General features: G+C 31.9%; 1 protein-coding gene across 4 annotated transcripts in view; it reads left to right on the forward strand.

The window, feature by feature from the left end:
* The window catches only part of LOC111057558 (protein kinase C and casein kinase substrate in neurons protein 1), an 87,746-nt gene that overhangs the window by 72,177 nt on the left and 2,944 nt on the right, over window positions 1-12,625 (forward strand). For 2 of the 4 annotated variants that reach the window (XM_039438785.1, XM_039438786.1), the window contains 5 exons: window positions 655-881; window positions 2,180-2,300; window positions 4,665-4,772; window positions 6,980-7,134; window positions 11,713-11,891. In XM_039438785.1, coding sequence (XP_039294719.1) covers window positions 655-881; window positions 2,180-2,300; window positions 4,665-4,772; window positions 6,980-7,134; window positions 11,713-11,891 — 790 coding nt within the window. The remainder of the gene's footprint in view (window positions 1-654; window positions 882-2,179; window positions 2,301-4,664; window positions 4,773-6,979; window positions 7,135-11,712; window positions 11,892-12,625) is intronic. The other 2 variants (XM_039438787.1, XM_039438788.1) reach the window with 1 other exon arrangement.

Genomic DNA, 12,625 nt, shown 5'->3' on the forward strand with positions numbered 1-12,625 from the left:
AATAGTAGTAGACAGATTACTACATAAATAACCAGTTTTTTGTTTTATTTCGTTATTCATTCAAAAAAGTGTTGTATCAATTAAAATCAGGCAATAAAATTCTTAATTATCTCTCTGTAATATAACAATAAATGTTTGTATTCCATCTCAATTGTTATAACAATAAATGTTTGTATTCCATCTCAATTGTTATAACAATAAATGTTTGTATTCCATCTCAATTCCATCTCTTGTTTTATCAGTATAACGCTTGAAAGATATGGATTCCTAGGTTCCATATAATATATATTTGAAGGTACAATATTTTTGAAGGTGTCTCAACCACCGACAGTATTTATTACATTTACTACGAACTAGTTTTTTTGGTTAAGATAAACAACTCTTGTTTGATCTCTTGTGACATCACAAGAGACTGAAACTACTAAAACTATTCCCTCATTTTTTATTTAATTCAATAAATAAATAATGGTTTTGTGACAGCTTTAAGTCTGTTTTTCAAACATTTTAAAATATACAGAACCTTTACTACTACATAATTGACCAATCTCAATTTCATGTCTACTTTTGCTATCGACTATTTATAGTATACTGTAGTACATAGATACACATTTCACTCAATTTTACATTTTCTAATTACTCATGTTGTATTTTTAGGTGAAAAAAATGCAGGACCGTGTACAGAAAACGAAAGAAGATGTACAGCGCGCTAAAGAGAAATACGAATTGGCGCTTCAGGAGTTGAACAGTTACAATCCAAAATACATGGAGGACATGACAGTAGTATTCAACAAGTGCCAAGAAATGGAAACACAGAGGTTGCAGTTCTTCAAAGAAGTTCTATTCAGCATACACAAGTGTTTAAACATTTCACAAGATCCACTGTGAGTACAGTTATTTGAATATTTCACCTGATATGTGATATCAATTACAATTTTAAGATTCAAATCAAATCAATCTTTTGTTAAGTTAGATTGTGGTAATTCGTAACTTTTCCTGAATTTGATTGTAAACGTTACATATGAGTTGCTGTTTTCCCTGCCTTAATTTGAGTTGTTTATAATTTATAACATGTGAGTAGACGAGTTTGTGAGTTATTTAAAGTATTGTTGCAAGAGCTAATTAATGTTAGTTCATTTCAAAACTATTAGTACTTGAAATATTCTTATTTCAACACATAGTAATAACATATTATATTGTTGTAGGATTTTTTGCAATTATCTTCATTGTTGAATTCAAGTAGAAGAGTTTTCAATCAATCAATCAATTTTTATTCCAATCAACACAATACAATATACATTAAATAAATCAAAACACAAAAAATCACAGTCAAAAATAAATTTCCAATGAAATACAAAAACAGGCTTCATGGCGGGGTGTGCTGAAAAGAAAGAAAGGAGGAAAAATATTTAGCCAACTATGGTTTCCCATGTAATAGGCAGGTAGAGGGTATAAAAGTAAGGAATAAAGGGGTGAATAGGAGAAGAAAAAGGGAAGTATTGGAGAAGATAGTAGGAAAAAAGAGAAAACAATGTACAAAAATTGTAAGCGAGTCCACTTTCAACAAATGTATCTAAAAGAAATGGCCTTGCAAACAGTAGTTTGAGCAGAAATCTCGAGATTCATACGTCGATATGGAAGAAAAAGTTACTGTATGTCCAGGTTTTTATTTCGAGTTTAGTTTTTCTACTAATCTTAGAGTCTATGAAAAAGTGGTCCGGGATAAGGTTTATTATTTTAGTGCCTATATAGATCAACTGTTTCCTTAAACATTCAATATTGGTGTGATATGTGACATATCTATTCGCAGTGGGCCTTAAATGATAATTATTTACAATTGAATTTAAAGTGCGAGGAAAAATGGATTTTTATTTTATCAAGTATTCAATTACGGGTTTAATATATAATTGTTGTATTGCCATTACCTTAAAGGAGAAAGAAAGTTTGAATTGACTAGCTGAAAGTATCTGGAAAAGGTTAGACTGTATCAGTAACTCATCAATGAGGATATCTTGCAAAACATTTTAATAATCATTAGTCTATAGTTTAAATTTTTTCCTACACTATTTTAGAAATTATAATTAAACTACGTCCAGGCTATGTCTAGGCTAGCAACACTTTCTAATATGTAAGTATCGTCTTTTTAATTATATTTCTGAACATTTTCTCACTGTTTTTATAGGCTTCCACAAATCTACGAAGAATTCTACCATACAGTGAACAACGCCGACCACGAAAAGGATTTGAAATGGTGGTCGAATAATCACGGAGTAAATATGGCAATGAACTGGCCCCAATTTGAGGTATTTCATACAAACTTTTTTCATTTCTTCTTTGCTACTCTTTTCAATATTGTTTGCTTTTCAATTAATATTTTTGATTGAGTAGTAGTTCTTGTTAGTTTTAGTTGAAATATATATTCTAGGCCACAAATTTTGTTTCTTTGTTCAAATAACGTAAAGATTTCAAATAAATTTCCAATTCAAGATTTTCTGAAATGCTGATGATTGAATGATATTATTGCAATAAATTATAGTATTTATAACAATAATACTACTGTTTTAGTACACCTAATCTTTTACTTCCATAATTTCACTTGTTTGTAAATAAATAAATGGATAAGTTTCAAATCAAATATTGAAACACATATTTCAATTTAAATATTCGCTCAAAGTAGGCCAAACTATACAAAATAATTCACATAATATATATATACATTATAGTCTTTATAAACATTCCATTATAAAATTATTCTTGTATAATAAAATATCCTTATATGAAGGATTCCGTTATTTCATCTTATATGACGTGGTGTGTAATGTATCAACTGTTCAACTATATTAAATAATAACTTGACATAGATTATTATGTTCAGACTTTTATAATAATATTATTGAGATTTCATTATTATAAACACTTTCATCCATTTTTCTTGACAGTTGGAAAGTTTGTGTCAATTTAAAAGAAATTCAGGATTTTTCTCATTGCATCTTACATGCTCACCATGCATTGATATCCATACATAAAAAGTTTTTTCGAAGTCTATACTTTTCATACCATCCACAAACAATTGCACTTCAATCTATCATAAACTTCAGAAACAAAATAATTTCTTAGCATTTTGGAATGTGAGCATGCTTTACTCACATGTGAGTGTGCATAAATGCTTGACGTGTTGTTCGTGTTATTCATATTTATATTTAGAATTTCTATTATATTTTTCTGTGCTTCTATGTTATATCCCAATCCCGTTACAGATAGTCTCTACTTTTTATTCATTTATAAATTCCCTTATTAAGTGTTTACATGTGTACAAACGTTCTACTTTCAATTCAGAGAAAATTTGAAATTAATTGACATTGAATATTCATTATTGCAGATAAGTCTCATATACGTTATATCTGCACTCTATAAATATATTGGACGAATAATGTCTTGCTTTGTAAATTAAATGTTCATAATTCAACGTATTATATGTTCTACCTTATGCTTAAAACGCATTGTTCTAAAAATTTGCTGAGTCGAAGCGCTATAAAATCATTGCGGCCTATGCGTTCTATTTGAATTTAAGTTTAGTTCTCCTGAAATTGCAAAAACTGCGAATTCTTGCAGTAAGCAGTAGAGATTTTATGTGTTATCTTAATTCTGTTATTTCAGTTGTATTCATTCTAACAAGTGTGTTGTCTTTCTTGATGTTTCCATGGCTAACAATACGGGGCCAAATTTAACCAATTGTTATTTTTTTTTAATGGATGAATGCTTATAATCTATTAAACCATTACTTGATTCCTAACTGTTCTTCTGTGACGTAGGCTATATTTGAAAAATCAATTTCATCAAACTAATATTGTTGGGAAGATGAGCAATTTTTCATGAAACCTAATACTTTACCAGGCTTTCAATCGAGAAAAGCAAGATAATAAATCAATCGACTCGACTTGTGATGAATTTTCCATGTACAATGAAGCCTTATCACAGACCTCTCCCATTTCAATTTGTTTAATCAGTCAATTACTATTACATTTATTTTCCACCCATATCGAAGCTGTTACTTCACTTCCCTAGGTTTTTGCAATAATATACTATTATTTTTTTGTCTATCTCATTTTATAAATCAATCAGTAGGAGTTAGCATGAGCTCTATTTCCTACATGTCTATGCTACTTTTCGTTTTTTCTATTCACTGTTATATTTTTTTATACCATGTTAATGCTATTATTTATAAGTCATTCTATTCATTTATTCAGTAGGAGATAATCCGATTATAATGTAAAATATCTTCACTATTTAGAATCAGTTACTTTTTAAATATTGTTGTTTTCTGCCGTTTGTATCTCAGGCATCAGTCAGTAGAAGTTAGCATGAGATCTATTTTCCCCATGTACGGTTCATGACCTACTTAATCTTTTACTTTTACACGTGTTTGAAATGTTATGCTCTTATTTTCCCCGCAATTTTTATCCAATTTTATAAATCAACCAGTAGTGCATTTGCTGATACCGTACCCATATGTGTTCTGTATTTCTCTCTCCTTTTCTATTTTTCTATACCCCATGACTGTGTGTTGTGTCTCTCTCCTTTTCGTTGTGTTGCAATTTTCTGTTGTTTTGTGCGATGTTGCAATTTATTTGCATGATTGGCTGTGTTTTGTTGCTGCTGCTGTCCAGGACTACACCGAAGAGTTTCGGGACATAGCCAAAGGAAAGTCCAAGGACTCAATCCCGGCCGGAAGTATCACACTCATTAATCAGCGGCCTGTCGGCGAGGACTTGCATGTAAATAACTTGATTTTTTTCATCTTTCGTTCGAGCATGGCACTTTTTTGTAGATTTTATCATTTATTTAATGTGTTTGAGATACTTGATACTATGAGAAAACGTATGTATTCTAAACGTATGTAGGTATATGAAAATGTAGGAACATAAAAATGTAGATATTCTTGGTACTTATATCGATGTTCTATAATCCGTGAATCGATAAGTTTTATTTCTCGTTCCAGAATGATCTTTCTTGTGAATTTTATAATTATCATGTGTTTGAAACACTTCAAATTACAGTATAAGGAAATGTAGGTATTCTTATATCGTATCTGTACGTATATCGTCGAGGTACTACAATTCGTAATTTAATTAGTTTTATTTTTCGTATGAGAATGGCCCTGTTTTATATATTTTATCATTTTTATTTGTTTGAGACACTTGAAATCATAAGAAAATGTAGGTATACTGATGTACTTATATCGTCGAGGTTCTATAATTCGTAAATATAATTTTCAACTTATGATTTTTCCATTATTAAAATTAAAGCAATGTTACTTTAGGTTATAAAAAACAGGTTAGTCCAATGCCTATTCTTTACTATTCTAGTAGACGTTATAGTTATTGGAGGCAAGTTATTGGAAGAATGTAATTTGAACCGTGTGGACACTTACTTGAACCTATTAAACGAACCTTCAACGCTATTATTAAAATTTTGCATAGATTTATAAACAAAGCTAAATTAATTCTAAAAACGTAAATTTTATATTTATTAGTTTGAGTACAAAAACATTCTTTACGCTTAGATGGTTTAGGTATATGCTTCAAATTCACGCTTAAATGGCAAAAAGCTTCATGTAGCTTTATTGAAATTGTGATTACATTCATTTCCTCAAATCAACCCACCCAGCTACTTTAATTCAAGTTTTATGTTGCTCTTATCCTTGGCAATAGCTTTCTCAATAATTATATGCATCGAAGCTTCAAATTAATTTTTAAACTGTACCATTAAATTTTTACCAACTGTGTTCATATATGTCCTGGATTTCTTCCCAAGTTCTGGACAAGCTTTTTCCAACGGTAATGTTGGTAATAGGCAATTCGTGAAATAATGTGATTAAAATTTTAAAATAACATTCATCCCATCTAAATATTTAAGATTTAACATGACATACAGTTGGAACGAAAATAATGTTATTTTCACCTTAATTTCATTTTTATATTATTTTTACCATTTTAATGTGCATAAAACTAGACCAAACACTTTAAAGAATTGAATTCATTATTACATGTTCTTTACGTACGGTATCTTCTGGGGCTACTCAATATTTTCAAACTAATCAACTAGTTTCCTTTCATTTATCTTGTATGAACATAACATGTTTCATGTGTCATGTCTCATTAGGACAAGCGTAAAAAATTACAAAAATGGTTTACTAGTTGATTTCAACTTGTCTTAAATTATAATACCGTATGTTGATAAGTGGTTAACAGAGCTATTTTTGTATGATCATAAAAATACAAATAAAAAAGTGTAGGCCTACTAGTTGATTCGTTTCAAAATAGAATATTAATATCATATTAATTTATTATTATTCTCTATATTTATTTAATATTGGATACTGATAATTTTATCATCTACTAATGATGCCGATGATTATTATTATCATCATCTGTATAAGGTCTGTTCGCACTACGCTCCGCTACGCTGAAATTCGTCTTCGGAAGACGTAGCCGTCCTTTCTCCCATTATTGAAAGCTACGCTACGCTGATATTAACGCTGATTTACCTTTCAATGTTCGGAGATAGAACGGCTACGTCTTTCGAAGACATATTTCAGCGTAGCGTAATGCAATGTGAAGAGACATTAAGATTGGATTGATAGACTAATTTCAAATCATAATTGATTTTAACTGATTGATTCCCCCACATGATCAAGAGTCCAAATGTGGAAATATATTTCGTTAATTTTTGTTTTGTAACAATTGATTATGTAATTCGCTTTTGTGAAAATAAATTCAATTAAAGTTGTTTGAAAACTTGTCTCTTGGTTAAACTATTTATTTATTTAAATATTGATAGATACAATATCATTCTCAACTTTATTTATTAACAAATAGTTGACAAGTTGATGATATATCTGATTTTAACTTGTTTTGACTTGTACGTTAATAACTGGTTGACAGAGTGTTTTTCAATTGGATATCGCGTTTTTTTTTTCAAGGAATTTCCACCGACCAATCACAAGACTGCATCGAAGAAGCCGCAGATGTCGCACCCTCGAGTGATCTCGACGAATGGCGTCGACGCAGCCGACACGCAAAAGCAGCCCAACAACAAATCGTCGCCCGAAAACAACGGACCTTCTGCTACTATCACGTGAGCTATAATCATCAAGAATTCAACTAAACCTTCAAAATTGTCATGTTATTAGATATATCATTAGGCTCGTACTGGAATTTGTCTGTGAGCCTTTCTATGTGTGTATCAAATAAATGAATAAAATTGACTTCAATTATATTTCAACTTGAATAACGTCAATCAATTCTATTACAGAGAATTATTACTAGCGCCCCTTTTATTTTCTTTAGCCGCTTTTACACCAGAGTTGCCAACTTGGGGCACAGCCACACTGAAAGCGGAGCGGAGCGTGGCGTGGCGTGGTCAGAGCGTTCATGATACAAACAGGAAGCGTCTGAGCGTCAAGCGTCTAGAAAATGGCGGTCTCCAAGTTTGCACGGACACTACTTTGTGAAAACAATTACTTAAAGTATTGGATTTTAGCTAAGCCTGCTAGGATTGATTGATTGATTGATTGAGTACTTTATTCATGTAGATTACAATAATTTATAATGGCTTATACACTTATATACAATAGCTCACAATACAGCAAAATTATAGATGATTTTAAATAATATAGACTAAGAAAATTATTATTGAACTGTATATGATATGAAAAAAGCAATTTGTGATAACTAATAGGACAGAGTGGACAGATAGGACAGAGTGGGTTGATGAAATTAACTTGAATCGTAGTCTATTTGGTCAATATCACATCTGTTTAATGTTTTAAGAAAGCATGAGTCCCGATTTTGTGAGTAGCCCCACAGCCTACTATAGATAAAGTAAGCCATGGTAGTCCACATGCGAATGTCAACTTCAACCTTTTATTTTGACGAGAGTGAAGCCAGGTTTAGAAAAACAAGTCACTAATTGCAGGAATCCAATATCTGCTGATGAAAGACTTGAAATTAAAAATTAATTACAAAGATTGAAAGTTTGTGTTTCTTCGATGGTTCTAAAATTGTTTAAAATAACTCAATATTTTTGTTACAAATGGTAATTAAGTGGAATATTTTTAATAAATTCACTAACTGAAGCCATCTAAATTAAAAATTTATAGTTTTCATGTTTATTTTTGGACTAAAATTTTATAGAAATTGTACACGTGGAATTCTAACCTTATCTTGGACTTTGTCACCTATAAATTTGGAAGAAAAATAGCACAAAGACTACCTTATTATTTTATCTTCCAATGTTATTACATAAGTGTCATTTTTATTGTAAATAAATAACACTAAGGTAACCATATTTCATAGAAATTTGAATGAAATGGATTAGAATAGCCTTACTTTTGATTTCAAAGTGCATTAGATGAATGCTCTCTCTTGAATAATCAAATAATACACATTACAGGGGAATTTGGGCAAACATTGAATTTAATATACTAGTGTACTAGAAAATGTAGTAGAACAAGTGCATTATTATGTACAAGAAAATACTACTAGTATGTACATTAGTAGCACTTTGACGCTCCGCTGGTAGACGCTTCAAAAACAAACCAGCTTGTTCCAAAGATTGACGCCACGCTCCGCTCTGCGAGTAGACGCTAGCAGTGTGTTTTAGCTCATTACTTAACATGATATTGTTCACGACGCTCCTTGACGCAACGCTCCGCTTCCAGTGTGGTTGTACCCTTCGTTTTCAACGAAAAATACCATACTATTAAAATACTATTTGTAGACAACATTTTGTTGACAACTTTGATGTAAACGCTTTAGAGACACAACTAGTTTTAAGTATTTATCAAGTGTCAAAAGAATGACTATTTTTAAGTGAATAAACTAGTGTCTCAAAGAAAACAAAAATGATACTAGTAATTCTTTGTAATGAAAATTTAAAATAGTTCTATTGAGATAAATACAATTACTTGAGATTCTTTTGTGAATCCGGCAGCACGATTAAAGGCATTTCATGAAGGCGTGTTTTTCTAGTTTGTAAAACTATGTGTATATACATCCTATGAAATGTACTGAACTGCTTTCACAGTAAATGATGATAACAAAAGAATAATTTTACTATCGAATAAGCTGTTCCAAGTGTATAGAAAACAATGACAATTATTATGAATTAGTCAATAGAATAGTGAGATTGTTGTAATATTTTGTAACAAGAATCGTGAGGAAACTAATTTTTGTGTGCCAACATTCTGGCAAACTTGATAGATCTGCCAAGCTATGCAGTACATTTACATTTCATATTGTTTGGCAAACATGGTGTTTGCACAAAAATATTTTGTAGGCCGATCAGTTATTGTTTTTCATGAAATGTCTGCACTGCTGAGAAGAAAGAGAATAATACCATTAGTTACTATGAAAGTTTTCACTTATTTTCTGTGGGACTATTCACAAATTGGCTGACTAGTGTGTACACTCCCATAAGAAGAACAATGGTGTTATTCTCTTTTCCTACAGTTACGTTGAAAAGTGGCCATTGCTGCACTGATTACAGAACGCAAAGAATCACTTTTCCGCTCTAGTGCGGGAAAAATTTTTCTGCACTCCAGATTTGCAACATGGCAACGCAAAATACTTAGTAGGTTATATGGAGCAACAGTGCAGCAAAATCAAAATGAAGTTGGTAACAGTGACTGCTGTGGCTGCTATAGTGAGCAGAGGTGCAACCAAGCACAACGCGCTAATTATTATTCATTATATATTATAACCAAGGACAACGAGGACTTTAGGATTTTAGGATTAAGGTTTTTATCAATAATAAAAATACACAGAAAAACATTTGATGGATTTCAGGCAATTTTACCCATAATTACCCACTTTTCATATTCAATGGTAACTGTAGGAAAAACTTAATGTGAAATACGTGCGCAAAGTTCCTCTGCTGCACTCAAGAAACCATTCCGCCCTCGCCTACGGCTCGGGCGTAAACGTTTCTTTTCGGTGCAGCAAACTGTCACTTTGCGCACTAGTTGCACAAATAACTATTCTGCTCAGGAGTGATGACATGTATTGGAAAACAATAATTTGTCGGTCTACAAAGTATTTTTGTGCAAACACCATGTTTGCCAAACAATATGGAATGTAAATGTACTGCATAGCTTAACAACCCTATCAAGTTTGCCAGAATGTTTGCATACAAAGTTCTCTCACCACTTCTGTTACAAAATATTGCAACAATCTTCCTATTTTATTGAAAACTAGCTTACACGGTGAACTTCGTGCCGCCAAAAAGTCAATGTATCTCATGTCACACTTGACTTTATTTGGAGAGTCATGAAATTTATCTGACAGTCAATATTTTTATTTACATCTCAATAGGGACTTCCTATGTGCTTAAAACTACCGTTTTAATACCAGTAAACAATTTTATCACAGAGTGACGTGTTTATTACAGCTGGTAAGTTCATATGTTAAATCATATTATCACAACATGATCTTGAATCATGATGATCTTCCCGTTCTACGTTAGCCGCTCGGCCGACAATTTCAAAAACATAGGTCTGTAAAATAGATTGATATATAATTATTATTAGCCCCCCTATTAAAATTTCTGGTCAGAAACCATCCCCAATATTCACACAACATATTCCCAAAGTTTCATGCCTTTCTGTCAAGTAGTTTTCGAGTCTATAGGGAACAAACAAACACACAAACAGACATTCATTTTTATTATAGAGATTGATAATAATTATTGCCATCCATCCAATGCATACCTCTTAGAACGACTTGTTCAAAGATAAAATCGTTGATGGTAATCATCATAATCATTAACATCATTATAATTTTTTTCGGTTCCTAGATCCAGAACTCTTGGAAATTACAACTCCCCTCTTAATAGGATGCAATTTATATCATTTTGTCTGGGCACCTAGATGTCTTCTGGTTTTCTAGCGCTAAATTTCGGAAAGCGTTATACAGTATGATAATCTTGTCTGAACATTGATCTGATCAACTAAACTGATGGTGTTTTAGCGTGGACGAGCATATGGGTCCCAAACCATAGTCGTTCAGTGATAAATTGTTATTTTATTTTATTGATAATATATTATTTGAATTTTTGTTTATTAACAATTATTATATTCTTTAATTTGTATGAGTTTTTGAATTTTCCAAATCCTTGTATTTTTCATTTTTGCATATTTCAGAAGTATTTGAATTCTTTGTATTTCTCATTTTTAGTTACTTTTTTGTTATTTGTATTATTTCTTTCTGCATAAGTTATTACATTCGTATTTGTACTTTTTTTTTGTAAAGGAGACATACTTGGGAAACCCGTTGTCTCCATTGTGAATTAATCAATAATCATTGGTTTTCTGATCAGCAGAGTAGAAAGTCATTGTAGAGCAGGGGAGTATTCACACATTAGTGATCTGTCATTCTGCCAATCACTCTTGCAAAATTTCACATGTTGTGTGAATACTCTTGAAAGTATCTACTTCTACCGTAGAGGAAAGATAGCATAGAAAGGCTTATCGGCTATATAGACTATATCAGCTTATAGACTATATCACTTATCGGCTTCACATAACTGTGAAATTTGTGAAAGCATAAGTTAAAGGATAGCATTTATTATGCTATCTTTTCTCTATCTACTGAGCAGAGATTATATCAGATGGGATAAGAGATGTGAAGCTCAGTTGTAATGAGTGTTTGTTTGTAGGAATGGGAATGGGAACAGTCCTGGTCGAGGGGGCGGAGAGGTGAATCCGTTCGAGGAGGAGGAGTGGGACGAGGAGGGGGAGGGGGATCCACTGGTGGACAACGGGGAACCGGGTGTGCCCGTGCGGGCGCTATACGACTATGAGGGCGCAGAGTCCGACGAACTTAGCTTCAAACAAGGTCAGTCAACCGTCACATTCACCTTAAAAAGTCACTGCAAATTATACGTTCACAGTGTTGCTGATTACCACCCTTTTACCACCGCCTTTTGTATTAGATAGGTCAAGTCTGTGGAAATTATAGGACTACAGAGTTACCAATTCTCTGTTACCACCGCCTTCTGTAGTAGATAGGTTATAGAGTCAATGGATATTATAGGACTACAGAGTTACCGATTCTCGGTTATCACCACCTTCTATAGTAGATAGGTTATAAAGTCAGTGGGAATTAAAGTACGGTAATAAGGAGTTAAAAATGTTATAAAGTCAGTGGAAATTATAGGACCACAGTGTTGCCGATTCTCTGCTATCATCGCTTTCTATAGTAGATAGGTTATAAAGTCAGTTGTAGGACCAAAGTGTTGCCGATTCTCTGTTACCACCGCCTTTTGTATTAGATAGGTCAAGTCTGTGGAAATTATAGGACTACAGAATTGCCAATTCTATGTTATCTCTGCTTCCTGCAGTATATAAGTGCGATTAAAGTATTTATAAAATAGAATTATAGTACCCTTTAAAATTAATAAAATAATAAAACATGAATACAAATTTTAAAATTTAAACTATAATTATATTTTATAAATACAAGAAAGTAGCCCTGAGTTTGAAAAACAGTTTACAGTTTGAAAAAATGGAACTGCGATTAAAGTAATTACGATATGTAATATTAATTCTTGCTTTTTGTGAATAATAATC

This window comes from Nilaparvata lugens, chromosome 12 (assembly GCF_014356525.2).
Source record: "Nilaparvata lugens isolate BPH chromosome 12, ASM1435652v1, whole genome shotgun sequence".
Lineage (NCBI taxonomy): Eukaryota > Metazoa > Arthropoda > Insecta > Hemiptera > Delphacidae > Nilaparvata > Nilaparvata lugens.